This window comes from Neoarius graeffei, chromosome 28 (assembly GCF_027579695.1).
Source record: "Neoarius graeffei isolate fNeoGra1 chromosome 28, fNeoGra1.pri, whole genome shotgun sequence".
Lineage (NCBI taxonomy): Eukaryota > Metazoa > Chordata > Actinopteri > Siluriformes > Ariidae > Neoarius > Neoarius graeffei.
In genome coordinates this window covers 27,875,461-27,902,548 of record NC_083596.1, presented here as the reverse complement: position 1 = coordinate 27,902,548, position 27,088 = coordinate 27,875,461, and the positions used below count along the sequence as shown (strand labels likewise).

The window sequence follows — 27,088 nt, the reverse complement described above, 5'->3', positions numbered from 1 at the left end:
ACAGCATCATCAGTACCTCTGTCACTCTTGTAGGCGAACTGAAGCGGATCTAACACACTGGCAACTGTAGTTGTCAAAAGGTCTACCAGAACTCTTTCCATAGTTTTACACAGTATAGAGGTAATAGCAATAGGTCTAAAATCTTCAGGCTTGCTAGCACCTAGCTTTTTTGGTGTAGGCCTTATTGTAGACAATTTCCACACCCTAGGCACTCCAGTAACAATTAGGGAATTAAACAACCTTGAAAAGACTCCTTTTACTTGTAAAGCGCAGTCTTTGAGTAGACGGGCTTTAAGGCCATCTGGGCCAGTAGCTTTATTTGGCTTCAATTTGGTAAGACATTTGACAACAGCATCCTCTGTGATATTGGTGGTCTTGCAGGGAGATTTTTACAAATCTCATCACACTCAGCACTGTCATCCACAGTATCAAATCTACAAAAGAACTGGTTTAATCCATCCACAGAACTTTGACTGAAGTTCACAGGACTGTCACTCTTTTCCCCAGTTTGACCCAAGAAGGTGTTGAAATCCTCCCAAGCCTGTTTTATGTTGCCACTGAAGAAATTACTCTCTTTTATTTTTATACTCTGTTTTTGCCTTAAGGATACTACCTCTCAATTGTCTCCTTTTTTCCTGCATTAGATCTATATTACCAGAACAAAAAGCAACCTTCCTTTCATTGAGGAGTATTTTTAGTTGTTTAGAAACCCAGGGTTTATTATTTGGGAATATTTTCACAGACTTTGTTTCAGAGACACAGTCTTCACAGAATTTAATATATGATGCAATAATCTGAGAGTTCGTCCCCACCCAGACAGGATTCAAAGAAAATGTCCCAATTTGTGTTATCAAAGCAGTCTCTAAGTAGTTCTTTGCTTGTCAGACCACACCTGTATTTGCTTAACAGCTGGTTTCATTCTTTTAACCACAGCCTTATATTTAGGCAAGAGATGAACAATATTTGTGGTCAGATTTTCCGAGGGGCGGATTGCATACTGCTTTGTATGCCTCGGAAATATTACCATAACAGTGATCAAGTGTCCGATTTAAACGTGTGGGGCAGTCCACATATTGCTGAATGGTAGGCAGATGTTCAAACAAGTTACAGGAGTTAAAGTCCCCAAGAACGATGACGGGCTGGTCTGCAGAACGGGCGAGCGTGTTATTATAGCTCTCTGCTATTCTCTCCCCAGCTACATCATCATTAGGCCCGGGCACATAAACAAGAATGACTGACTGTGATCTGCCCAAATTCCCATGGAAGGTAGAATGGTCTGAAGGATACAGTCAATATCTCATAGTCCGGTGTGCACACTTGCTCGCGTATGCAATACTGAGTGACCCAGCTGTTATCCATGAATAAACACGGCCCACAACCAATGGATTTACGTGAAGTGTGCACATTCCTGTCAGCTCTTAAAGTGGTGTACCCTGGCAATCTTGGAATTCCGTGATAGTCTTTAATCCATGTTTCGGTCAGACACACGATTGCTTAGTCTGAATGCATTGTCATGCTCGGCTCTGGACGCAAGTTCATCAAGTTTATGGCTTACCGAGCAAACGTTGGACAAAGTGATGGCAGGCAGTGGAAATCTGCTGCAGTGTCTCCAGAGATGGTGCCTTAGGCCTCCCCTTGAGCCATGCTTTTTCCCAACTTTCCTCCTCCTCTCTGGCCATTTACCAGACTGTCGGATTTCCGCACAGTCCGCAGGTAGAATTGTGGGTGGGACTCCAACTGAGCGGAGGGAAAGCAGTTGCTCTCTGGTGTAGGTCAGATAGTTTTGTCGGCCTTTTAGGTAGCACCCCCTGGGCACAACAGCCAACAGGCAAAATAATATGCATAGGAAGGCGATTTTCATCATGATAGTAAAGTGCAATAATATTATGATTTTATTTGTTTATTTATTTATTAAGTGTGTGTGTGTGGTGCCAAAGTTATTAGAGAGTCTGGCTACAGAGAGCCTATACGCTTCCTATGAATGTCATTGTATTGAAATTGGCTGTAGTTCACCCAGAGGGCTTTCACGAAATAGTCCTCAGTGAATGAAAGGGAACTGCTAAAATAGTCAAGTCAAGTTTATTTTTTTCGTGCTTTTAACAATAGACATTGTTGCAAAGCAGCTATACAGAATTTTAATGGCTTTAAACATGAGCTAATTTTATCCCCAATGAGCAAGCCGGTGGCAAGGAAAAACTCCCTCAGATGACATGAGGAAGAAACCTCGAGAGGAACCAGACTCAAAAGGGAACCCATCCTCATTTGGGTGATAACAGACAACCTGAGTATAACACTTTTAACAGTTTTAACATGAAGTCTGTTTTGTTGAAGTTATAAACCATTCATTGATGGAGACTTGAGTGCAAAACTGTTCATGACAATTGCAGTCTTAAAGTTAGCAAGTCAACTGTAGTCCTCAGCCATAAAAGCATTACTGTAAGTGTCCAGAGCATCTTCCAAGTGTGACTTTCAACTGTCCATATGGGGCCGTCCTCCACAGGAGCAATGTGATGAGACTCCAGCCAGATGTAGGGCATCAGGATGGATCAGGCAGGTCCGAGGAGCAGAAGAGGTCAGCATCTCGATCTCAGGATTGACATGTAACTCAGAGGGACAGACTGGGGGGGGGGGGGAGAAAACACAGGTTGTGAGGTATGCCCAATGTCACCTGATGAGTAGGAACAGTATACATTTTGCGCTGAGTACAAGCAGGGACTCTGTCAAAACTAACTATGACAGCATAACTAAAAGGGGAGAGCCAGAAGGTAACACAGGCATGAGGGCGCCCCGGGACATAAAGCAGCCAGCCACTATACCATCAACAGACTTGAGTGAGCAAGTGAGTGGGGTACTGACAGCATCCATACATCCCAGTTTACCAAAACACTCTGTCTGAGGACCCTTCAGATCTACTCCTTTACCTCATAAACACTATGAACAAAAGGCTTGATGAAACAGATATGTTTTCAGCCAAGACTTAAACACTGAAACTGTGTCTGAGTCCCGAACACTATGGAAGGCTGTTCCCTCATCTGTGGTGTGAGACCATTCAGTGCTTTAAAGGTCAATAGTGTATTTTATAATCAATACGAAATTTGATGGGGAGCCAATGCAGTGTGGATATGGCTGGGGTGATGTGGTCATATTTTTTAGTTCTAGTAAGGACTCTTGCTGCTGCATTTTGAAGTAACTGGAGCTTGTTTATGCACTTTTTGGAACATCCAGACAGTAAGGCATTACAATAATCCAACCTGGAAGTAACAAAAGCATGAACTAGTTTTTCTGTGTTGTGACATTAAATTTCTTATCTTAGCAATATTTCTGAGATAAAAGAAAGCTATCGGGGTAATATTATTAATGAGTTTCAAATGAAAGACTGGGGTCAATAATCACCCTAAGGTCTTATACTGCTGCACGTAAAGAAACAGAAAGGCCATCCAGAGTTACTGTGTAATCAGAAAACCTACTCCTAGCTGCATGTGGTCGGAGTACAAGTACTTCAGTCTTGTTAGAGTTAAGCAGAAGGAAGTTAATAAGCATCCAGTATCTAATGTCCTTTACACATTCCTCAATTCTATTAAGCTGGTGTCCCTCATCTGGTTTTGCAGAAACATACAACTGTGTGTCATCAGCATAATGGTGGAAACTAATACCATGTTTATGAATTACATCACCCAGAGGTAACATATCTAAAGAAAAAAGCAGTGGGCCTAAGACAGAACCTTGTGGAACACCAAACTTTACTTCAGTATGTCTAGAAAAATCACCATTTACATCAACATACTGATAGCGATCAGTTAAATAAGAGCTGAGCCAGTAGAGGGCTGTTCCCTTAACTCCCACAACCTTTTCTAGTCTAGCCAAAAGAATGGAATGATGATTGGTATCAAACGCTGCACTAAGGTCAAGCAACACAAGCAGCGAGACACAGCCCTGATCGGACACCGGTAGTAGGTCATTTTCTACTTTCACCAGTGCTGTCTCCGTGCTATGATGAGGTCTAAATCCTGATTGATACACTTCATGGATGTTATTCCGATGTAAATATGAGCATAACTGCTGTGCCACAGCTTTTTAACGGATCTTGGAAATAAACGGGAGGTTTGATATTGGTCGATAATTGGACAGCTGACAGGGATCGAGGTCAGGTTTTTTTAATCAGGGGTTTGATAACTGCAAGTTTAAAGGATTTGGGTGCATAACCAATCCTAAGAGAAGAATTGATTATTTTTAGAAGTGGTTCAGTTACTTCAGGCATTATCTGTTTGAATCGATGTGTAGGTAAGGGATCTAGTACACAAGTTGAGGATTTTGATGCAGAGATTAATGAAAGTAGTTCACTTTCTCTAAGGGGAGTAAAACACACTGATTGCTGATCTGATACAGTTATATTGTTAATGACAGGGTTACTTAAATTAGTAGTTTGAATTTTTTGTTGGATATTTTCAATTTTGTCATTGAAAAAATTAATGAAGTCGTTGCTACTGCATACTGCAGGTGTGCATGTGTCTATAGTGGTCTTATTCCTGGTTAATTTTGCTACAGTATTAAATAGGAATCTAGGATTATTTTTGTTATCTTCTATTAGGGCGGACAGATATGTTGATCTAGCAGCACTAAGAGCTTTTCTATATTTCAGGAGGCTCTCCTTCCAAGCTAATTTGAATGCTACCAATTTTGTTTGACGCCATTTATGTTCCAATTTTTGAGTGATCTGTTTTAAAGTGTGAGTGTCATTGTTATACCAGGGTGCTAATTTTTTTTTCTCTCTGATCATTTTCCTTTTAAGAGGAGCTACATTATCTAAAGGATTGCAGAATATTGACTCTAAGCATTCAGTTGCCTGATTAAGTTCTGTGGGGGCTGACAGTGATCCAATCAAAGTTGATAACTCTGGGAGATCATTTATAAAACTCTGTGCAGTAGTTGATATGACTGTACGTTTAATACAGTAGCATGGTGAGGTGCATATATTATTACTCAGACATATTTTGAATGAGATGAGATAATCTGAGAACTTCAGACTGTGGAAGTGTGACTGTATTTTCTATGTTTAACCCGAATGTTAGTGTTAGATCGAGAGTGTGACCACCATTATGGGTCGGTCCTATGACACTCTGATTAATCCCTACTGAATCTAAAATGGACACACACGCTGTTTTCAAAGGGTCTTCTGGGTTATCGAAATGAGTATTAAAATCTCCAACAACTAAAGCTTTGTCAAAGGAAACCAGGTCTGAGATAAAATCTGTAAATTCAGAAAGAAACTCAGAATATGGCCTGGGGGGCCTGTACATAATAAGTAATGGAATTAACGGTGGCACGGTGGTGTAGTGGTTAGCATGGTCGCCTCACAGCAAGAAGGTTCTGGGTTCAAACCCAGCGGCTGGTGAGGGCCTTTCTGTGTGGAGTTTGCATGTCCTCCCCGTGTCTGCGTGGGTTTCCTCTGGGTGCTCCGGTTTCCCCCACAGTCCAAAGACATGCAGTTTGGTTAACGTGGGGCAGCCTTGGGCTGAAGTGCTCTTGAGCAAGGTACCTAACCCCTGACTGCTCCCTGGGCACTGTAGTGTGGCTACCCACTGCTCTGGGTGTGTGTGTATTCACTGCTTCAGATGGGTTAAATGCAGAGGATGAATTTCACTGTGCTTGAAGTGTGCATGTGACAAATAAAGCTTTCTTCTTAACTGGGTAGACTTATTTTTCGAGGCTACATACATTATATTAGTATGAAGAACTTCAAATGTATTAAATTTATAACCAGGTTTTTGTGTTACACCTAGATAATCTTTATAAATAACCATGACACCACCACCTCTGCCAGTTAAACGAGGCTGGTGTATATAACTGTATCCAGGAGGACTAGCTTCATTTCATGCTATATATTCATTTGGCTTAATCCATGTTTCTATTAAACACAGTACATTAAACTCCTGATCAGTCATCAGTTCATTGACAATTAGCACTTTAGATGTAAGAGATCTAATATTTCAAGGTCATAGGCAATGGTCAGAGGTGAAATGTAGAATATCAACTTTATTGTCTAGAAGAATGACCCAAAAAGTGAATTCAATCTTCCTAGTGCCTAATTTGCACCCTAAAATTTAATAAAACGGTTTAAATATTCTGTTTTGCCCAATTTCTGAAGGTTTGTTTACATCTCACTTATGTGCACTTTCACCGCCAGGGGACAGTCGTCGTGATGCCATTTAAGCCAAACAGACTGGGAGCAGTTCTGTGTTTACATGTACCTGCGAACCGAACACACGTGTACAGACTTTGGTCATGAGAGGTTGTGTAAAATGTCTGAAAGTGATAGCAATTTTGAAGTAGGAACTCTCCAAATTAAATATCGAGAGGTGAAACAATATATGTATGAACCTATGGCCGTTGCAAAGCAATCGGTGAATGTGGCTCACTGGTTTGACTGTGCGGCCTCGGAATCGGACAGCGACTCAGCTGACTCTGATTACGGTGACCCCAGACCTCAACAAGACTCGCTCCCAAACGATTTATCCTGGTAGTTATGATAAATTCCTACTTTCATCATAATACTAAATAAGATCCCTTTTAAAGAATAATTAAACCGCCCTCCCTAGTGGATATAGGTAACAATGACTTGACAGTGTGCTGGTAGGCCACATTAGCCTGCCATCCGTGGCATTATTCTATTTATAGCCTACTCTAAGCAAGGAAATATCCTTTGTTTCATTTCCATAATGATTGTCCAGGATCCCTCAGGATTCTTGACTTGTCAATTGCAAGCAAAAGTAAAAATGTTTACCTCCAATCTTCTCCTTTTTGCTTGAGCGTTGCTGGTCCGTTTCTTCTTTGACTGCTTGATTTTGTTTCACGCACACAATCCACTCTCTCCGCCTCTTCTCCTCTTCCAGAAAAAAACCCTCTGGCTTCACACACACAATCCACTCTCTCCGCCTTGTCTCCTCTTCCGGAAAAAAACAACCCTCTGGCTTCATGCGCACAATCCACTCTCTCCACCTCGTCTCCTCTTTCAGAAAAAGCCAACCTACTTGCTCCGCCTCTTCTCCTTTTTCAGAAAAAGCCAGCCCTCTCACTCCGCCTCTTCTCCTCTTTCGGAAAGAGCTAACCCTCTTGCTCCACCTCTTCTCCTCTTTCGGAAAGAGCTAACCCACTCGCTCCACCTCTTCTCCTTTTTTTGGAAAAAGCCAACCCTCTCGCTCCACCTCTTCTCCTCTTTCGGAAAAAGCCAACCCACTCGCTCCGCCTCTTCTCTTTTTTCGGAAAAAGCCAACCCACTCACTCTGCCTCTTCTCTTCTGGAAAAAGCCAGTCCACACTCTCTGCCTCTTCTCCTCTCTCGGAAAAAGGTAAAAACGTCCTGAACCGGTCCCGTTGTTACAGTTCACTGCACAACAATAAGCCATTTCTTTGGAAATTCCTGAATGCACGTCTGCACTCAAGCTGAATGGCAATGTAAGTAAACGGAAGTGGACTCAACTCAAGTGGTTTGTTTGGCTTAAATGATGTCACGCGCCGAATGGTCACTAAAATAGCCCAACAGAAGTGCGCCGTGATCCGCGCTAACTTATTTTAATTATTACTTATTAACAATACTTCTTGGAACCAGAAGAAAATTACAGAGGGTTTTTTAACATTTAAAGTTTCAAATGTGCATAAAATTAAAACAGTTGCCTATGAGCTTTAATAGCCCTACCTTTAGATCAAAGGTGCTGGCAGTAGCTGTACAGTCAGTATGATCACATTTTATATTGATTAGGTTACTGAAACTCTGAGTATTTCTACTTTTTTGTTTAGCTCGGGAAACAGACACAGTCTCGATGTAGTGGACCCTGAGTGACAACTCTGTGCAGCTAGCAGACAGTTGGTTTAGCCTGTTTGTCTGCTCCCTGGCCTTGGCTCTGTTCTGAGACTATGAACTGTGCTGCAAGAAATGAGAGCAGCACCTTCCTGAGTGGGATGGATACCGTCCCGCCCTAACAGGCCAGCAGTACCCTCAAAATTAGTCCAATTATCTAGAAAGCCCACACTGTTTTCAGAGCACCACCTGGACAACCAGCAGTTCAGCAAACATAACCTGCTGTAAGCTATATTGCCACACCGCATTGGGATGGGTCCAAAGCATACTACATCATCGGACATTGCCTTCACTAATTTAAATGCCTCTACAAAGTTACTAATTTAAACACCTTTACAAAGGCATATATCATTCGCTCCTACATGGATAACTATCTTTGAGAACCTATGCTTACCTAGGACCCTAAGATTACCTACTACAGTATGTCCAGCACCCTGGCTCCCAGTATACACCTGACCTAAAGCTGCTGGTGCCCCTAAAAGCCTAGCTAATTTCACGTGCCATATGATAGAGTCCCCTATAACTAGTGTTACGGTACAGAAATAAACCAAGACAAACAACAGCGATCTGGATTTTTGTTTGCAGCAACAACAACTGTAATTGTATTAACAATGTATACAATGCACACTTAGAAAACAGCAGACTATGGTAACAAGGTTAAATCAATAGCATAACAGCCACTCACAAAATTGTCTGTATGAAACCAGTACAGCATTCAAAAAACAGCTTGAAGCGATCCAATATAAACACCACAAAGTTCAAATCTAACGCCGGCTCACTCGTCCATGAAAAAACACAGAACGAAGTCCATGTAGACACACAAATTCCACACTGGGAATTATAAGCACAATGTGAATATTTCTCCAGCCAAACAAAAACCTCCAAGGGTAGTCAAATGGATCAGTTTCAAAAATAAACTGTGAAATCACAAAATGCAGTTGATATGCATAGAGTGCTGTAACGAGAGCATACAAACAGTGGTGAACTGTCTTGTCTCCTGATAAACACTGTGAAGAGCTCCATATAAAACTTTGTGCAAAAAAACTCTCCCTCCAGAGCAGAGGTAGACAAAGTACCCAACTTCATTACTTAAGTCAAAGTACAGATCCCACTGGTCAAATGTTACTCTGATACAAGTGAAAGTTGTACAGTCAAATTTTTACTTTAACTTAAGTACTGAAGTACTTGCTTTTAAAAATACGTAAGTATTAAAAGTAGTGCTGTCAAAAATGTCGCGTTATTAACGCGTTAACTTGACTCAATTTTAACGGCGATAATTTTTTTATCGCGAGATTAACGCTCTGTGGCATGATGTAGGTTTTTCATAAGCTTTTGAAACTGCCAGGAACTTGGAACAGAGACTTCGCTTAGAAAACTGATAGCAGCTAGACTGTGATGCCGCGCCCCGCACAGCCAGAGTCCTCTGCCCTCCTCTCCCAAAGAACTAGCGCGGGCAGGGCGCGATAGTAGAGATGGGATTTATGGCTCTTTGATGGGATCCGCAACTTTGTGATCCGTTCTTTGAAAAGAGCCGTTCAAAAGACTGGCTCATTTGGCTCTTTTAAAATATTTATTCAGTTTTAAGAAGACAGTGTCTAAAGAAGCCAGATCCCTCTGAACTGTAAACTCAATGCTATCCCAGAAATCCTTCCTGTAATATGCAAATTTGGCCGCCTCTGATTGGACAGCGCGATGCATCAACAGGCAGAAAGTGTAAAAGTACAAAATGTGTTAAGTGAGCTGAAACAGTAAAGATCAGATTCAATGCAATATTTATCAACGAACAACTTAAAGTTAATATAATAGTGTACTTTATATTATAATCAAGCATGTCAAGCCTACTGTCACTGTGTAACCTGTCTCTCTGAGTTGTAGACTAACTCAAGCAGTAGATCACTTCACTCATGGTTCTCTTGCTAGCCCCACGCCTCGGGACGAAGAGCCACGGTGCTCGGCTTAGGTTTCACTTTGCAGTGGCTGTGTCAAGACGTGTTATGCTTTGCAATAAAAAAAAAAAAAAAAATCATTGGTACAAAGCAAGCCCATTCACTTTTTTATGCTGATAAGAGAATTACAATGGTTTTTCTTGTGACAAAAATGTGCGATTAAATTGCGATTAATTGCGAGTTAACTATGATAGTCGCGACATTAATCGCGATTAAATATTTTAATCGCTTGACAGCACTAATTAAAAGTACATTTTCTGTCAACACGTTTTATTATTGCCACAATGCTTACAAAACCTAACGCCGTTACCAAAGACAAAAATGTGAATTCACAAAATGAACACATGCTGTGCCACCATGTTGGTTTAATGTTAAGCTAGCTAGTTAGTGAAGCTCCACCTGATATGCTAGCAAACTTTTCAAACTCGAAATCATATTGGGTAGCTAATGCTACTAGAAAAGAAAGATTTCTACATTCTGTTTATTTGGCAAGATTATGCTAGAACATATTTCTGAAAGGACTTCAGATAAGTTAATGTTATTCATGTTAGCATAACTCTGTTTTTATATGCTAACTAACAGTGTCCAAGTTAACTAGCTATGTGTTAACGTTAGCCGTGGACAAGGCTATGGCAACTTGGCAGGAAAATCCATAGAAAGTCATTTGACTAACCAGACTGCATAGCTATTGCAACATTATCGCTAGCTCTAAAAGCACAGACAACTTTGTTGCAAGCTTTCTCTTGGAATAAAATGTTGATATACCTCAATATGCTTCTGCAGGTCAGACGGCGAGTTTTTGTAGGCTGTGATGTGGTTTGTTTTTGGCAAACAAAGCAAACATTTAACACGAAATTAATCTTTATTCCTTTCAGAAAACTGAAACATGGGTTCGAGTTATGGCCATGGGTGTGTGCACATTCCCCAGAAGAACCACCACCTTCCATTCTGCCATCAACTGATCGTGTTCAAATAATGCTGTTGAGAAATCATTTATCTTGATTTTATACAGTCTATGGATGTGAGGTAACCCTAGTGATTATAGGCTGTCTCAGTGTCACCTGCAGAAAAACCAATCACGGTTTAGAAAAGAAAAAAACATCCACTTTCAAAGTTGCTTCATCGTCATGAGTAACGAGGACCTTGACAGAAATGTAGTGGAGTAAAAAGTACGATATTTGCCTTTCAAACGTAGTGAAGTTAGTCATAAGTTTCCAAAAAATAAGTAAAGTACAGATACTCAGTGTACTTACAGTACTTAAGTAAATGTACTTCATTACTGTCCACCTCTGCTCCAGAGCTGCGCCAATGTCTCTTTTTAAATTTTTTTTATATATGATTTATTTATAGAAATTTCAATACAAAACTTGCACAATAGTCCTCACAGATAAGAAATGAAAAGAATACATAAGACATAGAAATGGTGAGGATACACAATAGTGACAATACAACCCCCCACCCCCTCCCAGATCAAACAAACAGCTAAAGCAATTTGACACACAAACAGAAAAGAAAACAAAAAACAAATTAAAAAAAAGAAAAAAAACACAACAACTGGCTGTTAAATGCTAGCAGTGGCATATTGTAAAAAGACAAGCTTATACTCATACACTCTCCAACCCTTCAACTCTCTCACTCATAACTACTCACATAGACACACACACACACTGTACACAGTCACACACATAAGCACATCCACTTGCATTAGGTGAGCAATATAAAGACTGTAAATAAGCAAACAAAAACATGTAAATAATAAACAACCAATATTAAAATAAATATATAAACCAAGAAAAACAAACAACAACAAAGAGTAGTGCTACATGCTGCTAATATGTGCTACCAAAAGGCTAGTTGAAACAGGGCATTGGTGCGTTGGTGAAGCAACTCAATCAGTGGTGGCAGTATCTAGTTGAAGAGACCTAACATGCTCTAAGAAGGGCTCCCAGACCTTACAGAACTTACTAGAGGAGTCATAAAATGAAGAGCATCCTTAATCCATTGAGAGTGGGAGGGGGGGTGAGAGTTCTTCCAATGTAGCAATATGTCACGCCTCGCTAAGAGTGAGAAAAAGGCCACAAGTTCACAAAAGTAGGATGGTAATGAATGGCCAATAGGTAGGACACCAAACAAGGCAACCAATGGTGAGGGACAGATGTTGGTAGACGTGATAGCTGAGAGTGTGTCAAAAATACCCTTCCAGAACGGCGCAAGGACAGGACAAGCCCAGAAATATGACCAAGACTAGCCGGTCCTAAATGGCACCAGTCACAGCTTGAATCTATCTACACCTGGGTAAATACGAGCTAGTTTACTTTTGGACCAATGAACCCTGTGCACTACTTTGCATTGTAAGACTCCATGCCGGGCACAGACAGAGGATGAGTGGACCCATCTCAGAACATGCTCCCACAACACAGGGCCTACCGTATCTCTATATTCAGATCAGCCAACCAAACAGTACGTAGGGCATCAGAAGCTGAAGATTTGTGTACAAGAAGTGTAGTAAATCCTTGATATGGTACCTTTCCGGTAAGGGTTAATTTTGAGGATAGTGTCTATAAGTGTGGGAGAAGGTATGGTGGGGAAGCTGGGAAAACGGTTTCGTACAAAATCTCTTAGCTGCAAGTACCTGAAAAAGTGGGTTGAAGGCAAGTTATAGGCCTGTGTTAACTGACCAAAAGAGGCAAATTTACCATCAATGTAAAGATGGTTAAAAGATAAAATTCCTTTGTCTCTCCAGATCAAGAAAGCATCATCAATAATGGATGGAGTGAACATGGGATTAGAGTATACAGGAGCCAGGCATAGATTGCAGCGCAAAGTGTTGTTTAAATTGTGTCCAGATTTTAAGACAGTTTTTCACAACAATACTATCTGAGTGCACAGACGATGATATAGTTGTGGGGAAGCACAGGAGGGACATCAGAGATGATGAACCACATGAGGCCTCCTCAACCTGTAGCCAAGGTGGGGGTTGATCATTAGTACAACAAAAGTGTAACATAGCTCTAATATTTGCTGCCCAATAATAGAGTAGGAAACTGGGGAGGGCTAAACCACCCAGTTCCTTAGGTTTTTGTAAAGTGTCCTTTTTAATTCTAGGGGCCTCCTTGTTCCATAAAAATTGGGAAATTATGTGGTCAAGTGAGTGAAAGAATTTTTTAGTGAGAAAAATGGGTATACATTGGAAGAAATATAGAAATTTGGGGAGCACATTCATTTTAACACAGTTTATCCGGCCTGCAAGAGAGAGAGGCAAAAGAGACCAGCGCTGGAGATCCTGTGTCAGTCTGGCCAGAAGAGGGGAAAAATTCCATTTATACAAGTCTGAGTAGTTTTTTTGGTTATACAGACACCCAAGTACTTAAAATGTTCAAGAGATGTTTTGAAAGGTAGGTCAGACAGTGGATATGCCATGGCTGCAGCATTGATCGGCATTAATTCACTTTTATGGAAATTTAGTTTGTAGCCTGAAATTTGACCAAACTCCTTCAGTAAATTTAAGACAAGGGATAAAGTTCTGTCTAAGTCAGAGACAAAGAGTAAGAGGGGATACTTTATGTTCAACACCACCCCTTAAAATACCTGGTATCTGACTAGACCTTAGGGCCACCGCCAATGGTTCAATGGCAAAAAGGAGTGGAGAGAGTGGACAGCCCTGACGGGTCCCACGCTTGAGGGGGAAGTAATCAGAGTAATCATTGTTTGTGCGAACACAGGCGTAAGGGGGCGTATATAAAAGCCTAATCCATGATATGAAGGTATGACCAAAACCAAAACGTTTTAACACAGAGAACAGGTAGGACCATTCTACACGGTCAAATGCCTTCTCTGCATCCATAGAAATAACCACCTCAGGGGAGTCAGAGGGTGTCGGTTCATAAACAATATCAAATAAACATCTAACATTATGAAAAGAATGTCTGTCTCTAACAAACCCTGTCTGGTCAGTACCTACAATAGTTGGTACAACAGTCTCCAGACGCCTTGCCAACATTTTGGCCAAGAGTTTAACATCTGCACACAGCAGAGAGATAGGGCGGTAGTTGCCACAAGAAAGTGGGTCTTTGTCCTTTTTTAAAAGGAGAGAAATGGTGGCCTGTCTTAACGTGAGGGGAAGATTGCCATTCTGCACAGACTCATTGAACATGCTAAGTAAAATTGGAACAAATTGATCGGAGAATGTCTTATAAAATTCGGCCGGGAGACCATCAGGGCCTGGGCATTTACCACTCTGCATCAGCATTAAAGCACTTCTGAGTTCACCAATTGAAAAGGGTTCATCCAGTCTAGATGATGTTGCACTGTCAATGGAGGGAATCTCTAAATAGTTTAAAAAAAAAAATTGTCATACTGTTTCTCATCAGCCACACATTCAGATGTGTATAATTTGGCATAGAAGTCTCTGAAATGGTTGTTAATTACCTGTGGGTCAAAAGTTGTCCCATCAATAGTACTGAGTAATATGTTGTGATGATGATGCTTGTCGGATTTGGTGTGCATGCAGTTTACTAGGTTTATCTCCAAACTCATAACATTTATGACGTGATTTTAACAGTAACTCTGCAGCTTCATTGGAAGCCAGGAGATCAAATTCAGCCTTTTTCATGAGTAACTCTTTTGAAAGATCTGCACTGGGTGAGTCCACACACTTAGACTGAAGTTCTGCTATATTTCTAGCAAGGCCATTGCTTTTTTCTGAGGAGATCTTTCTTTGATAAGCTGAGTAAGATGATATTTGCATGCCTCCCAAATGGCTGCTGCCGATGTATCTGGGTTTACACTGGTAGAAATATAAAGATCAATGCGGTTCTTAATAGTCAAAACAAAGTTTGGGTCAGAAAGCAGTAAAGAATTAAAGCGCCAGGGGGAACGTGTCATAGATCAACCAGGAAGAGAGATGTCGACAACCACTGTTGCATGATCTGATACCACAATGGGATCATAGGAGCATGAACTGACAGATGGGAGGAGTTTGCTGTCAATGAGAAAGTAATCAATACGGGAGAATGTGCCATGGACAGGAGAAAAAAAAGAAAACTGTTTAGTATTAGGATTGAGGAAGCGCCAGACATCTGCAACAGCATATTGCTCCATAAACATCTGAATTACTTGTGATGATTTCGATAGACCAGAGGGCTTATTGGACGATTGATCAAGTGAAGGGTCAAGACAGCAGTTGAAATCACCACCAAGAATGAGTTGGTGAGAGTTCAAGTCGGAGAGAGAAAAAAAAAGTTTTTGGAAAAAAATATCATTGTCCCAGTTTGGGCCATACACATTTGCCAAAATCAGGTTATTACCTCCCATTTTACCTGTGATGACATAGCGCCCATTTATGTCAGACACCACTTTGGTCACAGAAAATGGCACTGATTTGTGAATAAGAATTGCAACCCCCTGGGCTTTACTTAAAAAAAGAGGAGTGAAAGAGTTGACCCACCAAGGGCGGGTGGTGCATAAGGGCGATTGGGCGACTCATTGCCAAAACGAAAAAAAAAGTTTTTTTTTTTTAAACAAACTTTCACCAGTGCTGCTCTAGGCCGTTTTAATCTGTCTCTGGGTATCATTGTCCAATCAGGGTGGTCTTGCTTCTAGAGTACCTCCCCTTTTGGGGCGATTTCAGTCACGTTGAAAATCGCCCAAGAGTTCACTGATAGAGTCCCATGTTAATATATTTTTTTTCTCCTGACTGACACTTCAATGCAATCTCTTTGGGTTCCGGGGGGGCTTGCCCTAACGTGCTTACGTCACTGCGAAGCGCAGCAAAGTTGTGTTCGATCCGCTCAGTCTCTGAGGTGAGATGGATGCGGAAAGCAATTCAGTGCGGTCCTTAAAAGAAGTTCCATTTAGTCAGCGATCAAATCGAGCTAAATTGGCAACAAAACAAGCTGGACCCCCTCGACCAAATCTAAACATAAAACAAATTTCGACGGGCGGGGGGGAATCATATACTCGAGGTTTTACTTCAACATGGTCCCAGCGCAAATCCTGGTGAGCTGGCTGCAAGGACGCCTCAGCGGTTTTCTGCTACCCCTGCTTACTTTTCCACCCTAGGTGGCTCCACGGACAACACTGCTTGGACGTTCACTAGAGTTTCGGACATGCATCATTTGTCGGAGAAAATAAAAAAACATGAGTCATCAAAGATTCACATGGGCAGCTGCCTGAAATTTTCGGCTTTTGGGAGAGTGAACATCGCTACACAACTGGATGAGGGCTAGAGGCTAGCAGTTCGCCGCCACAACGATGAGGTGAGCAAGAACAGGCACATATTAAACCGGCTCACCCAATGCGTGAAATTTTGTGGAGTGTTCGAGTTAGCTCTACGAGGCAAAGATGAAACTGAGGGCTCCAGTCACCGTGGTGTTTTTCTGGGTTTGGTTGACTTCGTGACTCGCGCACACACACACACACAGAATCAGTTCACTTTTGATGTTTTTAATGTGCATTTTTATATTTGCCACACTTTGCTCTGAGAGTTAGCACTTTGGTAATATCCTTGGTAAATACCAGTAATTGCAAGATCTAAAGATCCACTCATCTATTTATTCAGCTGCTATTGTTAGGTTAGCCAACTATTTACAATGTTTTGTTACAGTAAGTGCACTTTCCTGTTGTCCTTAAATTGCACAGTCTGTAAAATTCTTGCTGGTCATGGAGTTTGAAGTACAAAATCTATTTACAGAACATTCTGTAGAACAGTACTTTCAAGATTGGCAAATAAATATGTATTATTTTTTAAAAATATGGTTTCCTTTCTTATTTAGTTGTTGGACATATCTTTTATAAAGATATCATTCACATCATACAATATTGAAATAATGTGAATAGTGAATAGGGCGTAATTGGAATTGGTCATTGTGGAGCCAAACTATTCTTCGATTGTGAATGTTGTTTGCAACTTTACACCACAGCCTATAGCTTAGGTAGCTACAGGGAAAAGATTTCTGTAATGTGCTTCCATCTAGTGGACAGAAGTGTCATGGAACTGTGATATGCAGAGAGAAAACAAAGTCAATAATGTCTGGCTACCTATAATGTACCTGTTGAATGAGTCACCTTATGACATTATTGGATAATTTGCCCCTCCTGAGAAAATTTTCAGGACCCACCACTGTGACCCACCCACCCCCTCCGGAGCTTAAGGTGATCCGAAGGCAGAAGGTGGGTCTCTTGTAAAAAAGCTATTTTAATGTTTAAGTGTTTAAGATGATTAAACATTTTGTTGCGTTTCACAGGGGAGTTCATACCCTTAACATTCCAACTAACAAATCTTAAAGCACCACCCGGTGTACGTAATGTATCTATGTTCGCCATCATATGTTCGCCATCATATGTTAGGGAAATTTTGAGGGGGTGTGCCAATAACAACTATTGAATCGTCTGCCAAGGACAATGCCACCTGCCCCCATCCCAGCACCAGATATAAAAGGTAAAGCACTTGTCTAAGTTGAGCCCATGAGGTTATAAGAGCAGCATGCACACAGGAGAAAAGAAAATACACATAAAACTAACTAAGATTACATTAACCCAAGACACAACCAACCCCACCTCCCCTTCCCCCCCATCCCAAACCCCATAATTCCAGCTACTGCACTGACACGCAGCAACATGGAGCACTCTGATTCTCTGATCAGCATATGTACACTCTTCCCAAAGTCAACGCGCTGCTCCCACAGTGATTGAAGTATAGAAAACCTCACGTATCTAAATATGCTAATGTACCAAAAAACAGTTGTAACAGGCATAAACAGTTAGCAACATTTAGCAATTGCGCGCCAACTAGCGTTAACATTGTCAGAACCCAAATCAACCAACCTTGCATAAAACAAGAGGGAAACAAAACAGTTCAAGGTGCTGTATACCGGGCGCAAAGAGCACAATAAATCAGCCTCTTTAACAACCATTGGCGCGAGAACGTCAATCTAGGCCAGAACCAGCCTGTTTGGCTAATAAAACAGATGATAAAGCATTCCGCTTATTGGCGCCACCAAATACACTCACACACCAAAAAAAAAAAAAGGGCACTTGCGCTCAAGTCATTGAATGCAAAGTTCAGTCGCTTACTGATTGTCCACCCGCAAACCATGAACAAACTTAGTAGCTTCTGCAACAGATAAGAGCCATGCCCTCTCTCCATTAGGCAGGGTAATACGTAGCTTGGCAGGATCGAGAAGAGCCGGCTTGTATCCACGCTGGTAGAGCTCAGCCATGCAGATTTTGTACTTGGCATGCTGCTTCAACAGGTCCGGGCTGTAGTCATCGTAAAGACGAATCTTGTGGCCATTGTAGAGCAGTTCGCCTCGTTTGCGTGCCTCGCGAATAACCAGGTCCTTGATTTGGAAACGGTGGAACCGAATGATAACAGGTCATGGCCGCTCGCCGGGAGCAGGTTTTGGAGCTAGGCTTCTATGTGCTTGGTCCAGTTCAGGGAGAGAGCCAAGCACCTCTGAGCCAAAGATGTCAAAGAGCAGTTGGGAGAAGAAAGTGGATGGATGGGTGCCTTCGATGTTCTCAGGTAGGCCGATTATCCTTACATTTTGCCGTCTGCTGCGACCCTCTAGGTCAGCCACCTTGGCCCTAAGAGATTCGTCACGTTGCATGTCCAAGCAGGCAGTCTCCAGCTGTTGGATGCGGTGGTCGGTGTTGTTGGCGTTGTCTTCCAAAGAGGAAATTCATTGCCCATGGTCAGTAACCTTTGTGTGCAGGGTGTCCAATGTAGAAGTCAACGACTCAAATGATGTTTTGAAGTCAGCAGCAAGCGCAACCCTGTGTTCCTCCAGTAGAGAGCTAATCTCTGCCATGCTAACGCTAGCAGACGTTGCAGGATTGCTTTTATCTAGTTTGCCCTTAGTTCTGGACATTTTGAGGTTGCCGGTATGGTTAACACTAGTTCTGAAGCCTGTTACTAAAGAATAAACTGGAAAAAAGCTAGCATAAAAAGGTAAATAAAAAGCTTGGCTGTGGGAGCGAGCTATGCACGCGTCTACTCCACACACTACATTCCGGAAGTCGTTCGTCAGATTTTTTTTTTGACTATTTTCTACATTTTAGAACAATACTGAAGACATCAAGACTATGAAATAACATCTGGAGTATATATGGAATTATGTGGTAAACAAAAAAAGTGTTTGAAAAAAAATATGTTTCAGATTTTATGTTCGTCAAAGTCGCGCCAATGTCTCTTATATATATTTCAGTCTCGGTTCTAGAACATGCACGATTTCTCACAGTCTGTGTTTACTTCCGTACTGACCTAGATTGTTCCAGAAAAGACCACTTTTGACATGAACAGAAAGTTGACATCAGCCAAACACTATCAAAACAAAGCTTTCTGGAACCATCTAATACACACACACAAAAACTAGGTCAGACGTGTCAAAACAAAAACAATCTTGTACATAACACCAGAGCTCTTTCAGGTTTCTCAGCGGGTGCATCACTAAGGAGAGCAAACCTGTCTGACACATGAAGCGGAGAGGAGTGATGCTCCCGTGGGCAAGCCTCAGTGGTAGCTTTGGCTCTACGCTTATGCCGCCGAGTCATCACCCATTTGCCCCGCTGTGAGGGCTCTAATGCCGGAGTTGGGGGATTACTAACTCCACCTAGGGCATCCAGACTTTCCCCTGCAGAAACTACACTGTTCTCATTCTCACTAGCCCTCTCTAAAGTCTGAATACGCACCTCTAAAGCTGCAATATTCTCCATCAGAGAGCGAGCTAATCTGCACTTATCACAAATAAAGCTATCACTAGTGATGGAGGAAGAATGACTAAACATCCTGCACTCAGCACACTGAACAAGCTGAAGGTGTGCCATGATGAAAAGATTCACGTACCCTTAATTGAGGATCTGTTGATATTAAAGCAGATCCGATGTGGATGGCCTCCGCTTGTGGTCTTTATGCAGGAGGAGAAAAAAGAAAACTTCCGGTCTTGGCATTCTTCTAAAAAAAAAATGTTAAATGTGGAAAAAGGAAAGCAAAAGTAAAAGTACAATAAAAATTGAAAAAGATACTGGAAAATTATTTGTAGAGAAAATAGAAAAGATTAGTGATTAACGCCAACATTCGCAGAAAAAAGACTAGTCACAAACAACTCGGAAACCAGGAAGTACATCACAAAAATAATTATTTCCACCTGCTTCTAGACAAAAAAAGCCAAAGTTTTATTTCAGTTTTTGCAAATATAGTATCGGTTATATATTAGACTGTAACTGGTCCCCAGATGACGCCTTAGCCACCACGCTTCATCTGGCCCTTAGCCACCTGGACAACAAGGACACATATGTTCGAATGCTGTTCATAGACTTCAGTTCAGCATTCAACACGATCATCCCTCAGCAGCTAATTGGGAAGCTGAGCCTGCTGGGACTGAACACCTCCCTCTGCAACTGGATCCTGGATTTCCTGACTGAGAGACCTCTGTTAGTCCGGATTGGAAGCAGAATTTCCAGCACCACCATACTGAGCATTGGGGCCCCCAGGACTGTATGCTCAATCCACTGCTGTTCACTCTGCTGACTCACGACTGTGCAGCGACTCATGACTGGGCAGCAACTCGCAGCTTGAATCACATCAAGTTTGCTGATCACACGAATGTGGTGGGTCTCATCCATAAAAACAATGAGTCAGCATACAGAGAGGAGGTGCAACGGTTGTCGGACTAGTGCAGAGTCAACAACCTGTCTCTGAACGTGGACAAAACAAAAGAGATGGTTGACTTGAGAAGAACACGGAGTGACCACTCTCCACTGTACATTGACTACTCACTCATGGAGAATGTCAAGAGCACGAAATTCCTCGGTGTCCATCTGGTGGAGAACCTCACCTGGTCCCTCAACACCAGCTCCATAGTCAAGAAAGTCCAGCAGCACCTCTACTTCCTATGGAGGCTGAGGAAAACACATCTCCCATCATTTATCCTCACAATATTCTACAGAGGGATGATTGAGAGCATTCTGAGCAGCTGCATCACAGTCTGGTTTGAGAATTGCCCCGTCTTGGATCGCAAGACCCTACAGCGGATAGTGAGGACAGCTGAGAATATCATGGGAGTCTCTCTTCCCTTGATCACGGACATTTACACCACATGCTGCATCCAGAAAGCCATGAGCATCGTGGCCAACCCCACACACCCCTCACACAATCTCTTCACTTTCTTGCCATCTGGAGAAAGGTACCAAAGCATTTGGGCCTTCACAGCCAGACTAACAGTTTCTTCCCTCATGTGATCAGACTCCTTCACTCTGAGGAACTGGGCTGATTCTCATGGACTGTTGAACACACCACTCACACTGCAGTATTTGCACAGTGGACAATATTGCACTATTGCTTACAGTGGTTAAAATGTCTCTCACTCACTCACTCACTCTCACACACACACACACACACACACACACACACACACACACACACACACACACAGTTTACATTTATTTATTCCATTTTCATACACTACTTAAATTTCTCATGCCATCAGACTCCTCAGCTTGGACTGATTCTCATGGACTGTTGAACACACCACTCACACTGCAATGTTTGCACAGTGGACAATAATGCAGTATTGCCTTACAATGTTTACAATGTCTCTCGCATACACAAAGTTTACATTTATTTAATTCCTTTCATATACTATCTCAATATGCGCACTCAACTCTGTACCTTATGTTGCTTGTGTCTGCACTTTGTTGTGTGTGTTGTTTATTGTCTGCAGTGTTGCACTCTTACACTTTGTTGTTATATGTAGACTTGTAGTCCTGTGATGTTCACTGTCGCACCATGGTCCTGGAGAAACGTAGTTTCGTTTTAACTGTGTACTGTACCAACTGTATATAGTTGAAATGGCAAAAAGACCTTGACCTTGAAAGAATTGAAATGAAAATACTCACGTTCTTTAGTTTTTCTTACAGGGAAGGTGATTTTGCCCATAAAATGCTAGCATTCTGCTAATGTATGCTGATTTTGTCGGTTAAGGGTTCAGGATTTACAACTGATTTCAACAGGACACACCCTCCCTCGATGGCACATGTAGAAGTTTTTGAAATGAAGCTAAATGAACATCTAAAGCATGGTTAAATCAAATGGCAAATGCCATAATTGGCTCGTGGTGCGTCATGTCAATACTTAGAGAAAAGTATTTTACTGCAGTTGAACAACCACAAAAATCTAAAAAGGGAACTACTATTATCTATTGTCTCTACCTCTTATATCAAAAGCATGAATATTGGCGGGGCGGCACGGTGGTGTAGTGGTTAGCGCTGTCGCCTCACAGCAAGAAGGTCCTGGGTTCGAGCCCCGGGGCCGGCGAGGGCCTTTCTGTGCGGAGTTTGCATGTTCTCCCCGTGTCCACGTGGGTTTCCTCCGGGTGCTCCGGTTTCCCCCACAGTCTAAAGACATGCAGGTTAGGGTAACTGGTGACTCTAAATTGACCGTAGGTGTGAATGTGAGTGTGAATGGTTGTCTGTGTCTATGTGTCAGCCCTGTGATGACCTGGCGACTTGTCCAGGGTGTACCCCGCCTTTCGCCCGTAGTCAGCTGGGATAGGCTCCAGCTTGCCTGCGACCCTGTAGAAGGATAAAGCGGCTAGAGATAATGAGATGAGATGAATATTGGCAGAATTTTTTTTTTTAACCCCATGAATGTTACATTTTGGGGCTATAACTCCACAGGCCCCCATTCATTCTGGTCTACCTCACAAGCACCCCCTGCACATTTGGTGCTTGGACCCCTAAATAACCTGACAATAACAATACGGTCCCAGCACTTTGTGTTTGGACCCCTAATAATCAATATTTGATCAAAATGAATAGGGTTCTTGGGCCACTAATAAGAAAAATCTGAACATTTCCATTAGGGTTAAAAGCATTTTGTACTTATACCCCTAAATATAGCCACAAGCACTTTCTGCTTGTATCCCTAAATATAGCTGAAAGTGGTAACCTAGAGGGTAAAAGCAAATTTTGCCATTAGCTACCTAAACTGATATTCCTATTTTCAAATTGTTTTCTGCAAGTCTTTTTTCTTTTGATGCTGGCGTTTAACCTACAATATTTTTCTTCTTTTCTACAAATAATTTTGTATTATCATTTTCATTTTTGTTGTATTTTCACTTTCCCTTTTTCTGCATTTAATTTTTTTTTTGGGGGGAGAACTCCAAAGACTGGAAGTTTTTTCCTTCCCATGCAAAGACAGCAATTGGAGGCCATTTACATTGGATCTACCTTAATATCAACAGATCTTCGATTAAGGTACGTAAACCCTTTATCATGGCACATATTCAGCTTGTTCAGTGTGTTGAGTGCAGGATATTTAGTCATTCTTCCTCTGTCATTAGTAATGGCTTTATTTGTGATAAGTGTATATTAGTGTGGTAAATTCCCTATGGGTGGGTGGAGCACAGAGGACGGCAGGACAGAGATCAGGATTCAATTCAGGCTTTATTGCCACACTTTTCAGTCGACAATTTCACACAGGAGACAGAGACAAACACACACACTCTGCAGTCTCGTCCGGGGAAGCTCTCCCTCTGCCTCCTTAAATAGGGCGCGGTTACTGGGAAGACACACAAACACAGGTTAATTGCCGTCAGGTGTAGTGATTCTGCCACTCAACTTCCCTGACTCCGCCCTCCTGTCACAGAACGGCGCTTGACCACGCCCCCGCTGCCACATACCCCCATCGCCCGACTCAGGCCGGGCGGCCGTCCGGCCTGCAGCTGACTCCCCCCCCCCCCCTTTGACAGGAGAGGAAGTCCACCACGACCATCTGTGCCCCCGGCCTGTGGACCACCTTGAAATTGAAGGGTTGGAGTGCCAGATACCAATGGGTGATCCGCGCGTTGGCATCTTTCATGCGGTGGAGCCACTGGAGGGGCGCGTGGTCCGAACAGAGGGTGAAAGGGCGCCCCAGCAGGTAGTACTGGAGGGCGAGGACCGCCCACTTGATCGCTAGACATTCTTTTCTATGGTGCTGTAGCGCCCCTCACGCACCGACAGCTTCCTGCTGATGTACAGGATGGGGCGGTCCTCCCCCTCCACCTTCTGGGACAAAACCGCCCCCAGCCCTCTGTCCGACGCGTCGGTCTGCAACATAAAAGGGAGAGAAAAGTCAGGGGAGTGTAATAGTGGCCCCCCACACAGTGCAGCCTTTACCTCAGAGAAAGCTCGCTGGCACTGCTCTGTCCACTGGACCGGATCTGGTGCCCCCTTTTTAGCGAGATCAGTCAGCGGGCTGGTGACGTCCGAATAATTAGGTATAAACCTACGATAGTAGCCAGCCAGCCCCGGGAACTGTCTCACCCCCTTTTTGGTCTTGGGCCTCGGGCAGGCCGCAATTGCTGCGGTCTTGTTAATTTGGGGACGCACCTGCCCGTTGCCCAAGTGGAAGCCCAGATACCGTACTTCCACCCGCCCAATCGCACACTTCTTCGGGTTGGCAGTGAGACCCGCTCGCCTCAGCGACCTAAGGACGGCCCTCAGGTGTTGTACGTGCCGCTGCCAGTCGTTACTATAAATGATTATATCATCCAGGTATGCGGCCGCATAGGTGGCGTGGGGGCGGAGGACCCTGTCCATCAGCCGCTGAAACGTAGCAGGTGCCCCAAACAGCCCAAAAGGAAGTGTGACGAATTGGTGCAAGCCGAACGGTGTGGAAAAGGCCGTTTTTTCCCGGGATAATGGAGTCAAGGGGATCTGCCAATATCCCTTCGTCAAATCCAGTGTCGAATAAAAGCGAGCTGTGCCTAGTCGATCGAGCAGCTCGTCAATACGAGGCATTGGGTACACGTCGAATTTAGACACCGCGTTGACTTTTCTATAGTCCACACAGAACCGGACCGACCCGTCGGCCTTGGGTACCAAGACCACCGGGCTGCTCCAGTCACTGTGGGACTCCTCGACGATGCCCATTTCAAGCATGGTCTGAAGGTCTTCCCGAACCACCTTTTTTTTTGTGTTCGGGTAGTCTGTAAGGGCGGCTACGCACTACCACCCCCGGGGGCGTCTCTATGTGGTGCTCTATGAGGTTAGTGCGACCGGGCAGGGGCGAGAACACATCCGAAAACTCGGTCTGCAACTGGGCGACCTCCGTGAGTTGGGTCAGGGAGAGGTGGTCTCCACAGGGGACCGGAGAGGTACGTGATGCCAGTGTCCCTTTTTGAACCTCCGGCCCCAGCTCCGCCTTCTCCGGAACTACCGACACCAACGCCACGGGGACCTCCTCATTCCAGAGTTTAAGCAGATTGAGGTGGTAAATCTGTAGCGCCCCACCCCTGTCCGTTCGCCTCACCTCATAGTTGACGTCCCTGACTCGCCGTGTGACCTCAAAGGGTCCTTGCCACTTGGCGATCAATTTGGAGCTCGACGTGGGCAACAGTACGAGTACCTTATCTCCCGGAGTGAACTCTCTAAGGTGCGTACCCTTGTTTTACAGGCGGGCTTGCCGTTCCTGGGCCTGCCGCAAATTCTCCTGAGTTAGGTGGGTGAGTGTGTGGAGTTTTGCGCGCAGGTCCATAACGTACTGGATTTCGTTTTTACTTTGTGAAGGTCCCTCCTCCCAATTTTCCCGCAGCACATCTAGGATGCCGCGTGGCTTACGCCCATATAATAATTCGAACGGGGAGAACCCCGTGGAGGCTTGGGGGACCTCTCGCACTGAGAACAGCAAGGGTTTGAGCCACTTATCCCAATTACGTGCGTCCTCACTCACGAATTTTTTAATAATATTTTTGAGGGTGCGGTTGAACCGTTCCGCTAAACTGTCCGTTTGTGGGTGATGCACACTGGTACGGATCGGCTTAATCCCCAACAACCCATACAGTTCGTTCAGTGTACGTGACGTAAACGAGGTGCCTTGATCAGTCAGAATCTCTTTCGGGATTCCAACTCGGGAGATAACGCGGAAGAGTGCCTCTGCAATACTGCGTGCTGAGATATTGCGCAGAGGCACTGCTTCTGGGTATCGCGTTGCATAGTCCACCAGAACTAATATAAAGCGGTACCCTCGTGCTGACCGATCTAATGGCCCGACGAGATCCATCCCAATTCTCTCAAACGTGGTCTCGATTAAAGGTAGAGGGCGCAAAGGCGCTTTTGGAATGGCCGCTGGATTTACTAACTGGCATTCGCGGCATGCCGTACACCACCTACGGACATCGCCGCAAATCCCCGGCCAGTAGAATCGGGCCATTATTCGGGCTAGTGTTTTATCCTGCCCCAAGTGTCCAGCCATGGGATTAAAGTGAGCCGCCTGGAATACCAATTCCTGGCGGCTCTTCGGAATTAAAAGCTGCGTGACTCGCTCTTTAGTTTGAGTGTCCTGCGTCACTCGGTATAATCTATCCTTCATAATCGCGAAGTAGGGGAAGGACGGGGTGGCGTTCGGCTGGAGCGTTTGACCATTGATTACTCTCACTTGGTCAAACGCATGCCGCAGAGTCTCGTCTCGCGACTGCTCTAATGGGAAATCCGTGAGGGATTCCCCAATAGAGAGAGGAGGAGCCGGCGGCTCCTCACTCTGATGCGGAGATGACGTAGACGGTTCTGTGACAGCTGCTCCTGCCAAAGCGACACCGGGACCTCCCCCTGTCAAATGGCAGGACCCACTCTCTACTAGGCGCGTCATTAAACCCCGAAATCCCGGCCAATCAGTCCCCAAAATTAAAGAGTGGGTAAGGCGAGGATTAACCGCCGCCTTCACTATAAATTTTTCCCCTCTGAAAATAATGTGGACCGACACCAAAGGGTAGCGGTGAACATCCCCGTGCACACACAACACCTTCACCCCTTGTGCTTCCCCCAATGCCTCGTTTTGAACCAGGCTTTGGCGAATTGAGGTCTGATTACAACCAGAATCCACCAACGCCTGATATGTAGCCCCTTGGATACTCACCGGTATGCGATACGCTCCGGCCCGATCGAGGGCAGCCTCTGGCGCGTCGGGGATCCGAACCACCGCGCCCACTTCCATTGCTGTGCACTGCTGTTGAATGTGGCCCGGCTCCCCGCAGCGCCAGCAAACCGGCCCGGGCTTTCCCTCTGCACCGGTGATCTGGGGCTCACTCACCTGAGGTGGGGGAGAGACAGACACAGAAGGGAGAAATGGGAGGGCACCGCGGGTGCGGCGGGCCGGCTGGGGTGGTGCCGGCCCCCGCCTCTGCGGTGGGGGAATGGGGTGAGGATGGGACACAGGAGGAGGGGGAGAGAGAGAGATCAGGATTCAATTCAGGCTTTATTGCCACACTTTTCAGTCGACAATTTCACACAGGAGACAGAGACAAACACAC

The 27,088-nt window shown here is 43.8% G+C and overlaps 1 protein-coding gene across 6 annotated transcripts in view; it reads left to right on the top strand.

The window, feature by feature from the left end:
• Positions 1-27,088, top strand: part of scai (suppressor of cancer cell invasion) — a 274,289-nt gene that overhangs the window by 224,970 nt on the left and 22,231 nt on the right. The window contains exons 18-19 of one of the 6 annotated variants that reach the window (XR_009651884.1): positions 15,861-16,057; positions 18,371-22,287. The exons of 3 other annotated variants lie outside the window; for them this stretch is intronic. Coding sequence is in view for 2 of the 3 variants with exons in the window: in XM_060912896.1 (XP_060768879.1) it covers positions 10,676-10,762 (87 nt within the window). In the remaining variant the exon portion in view is untranslated. Of the gene's footprint in view, positions 1-10,675; positions 16,521-18,370; positions 22,288-27,088 lie in introns of those variants that run through there. 2 more of the 6 variants (XM_060912897.1, XM_060912896.1) reach the window with 2 other exon arrangements.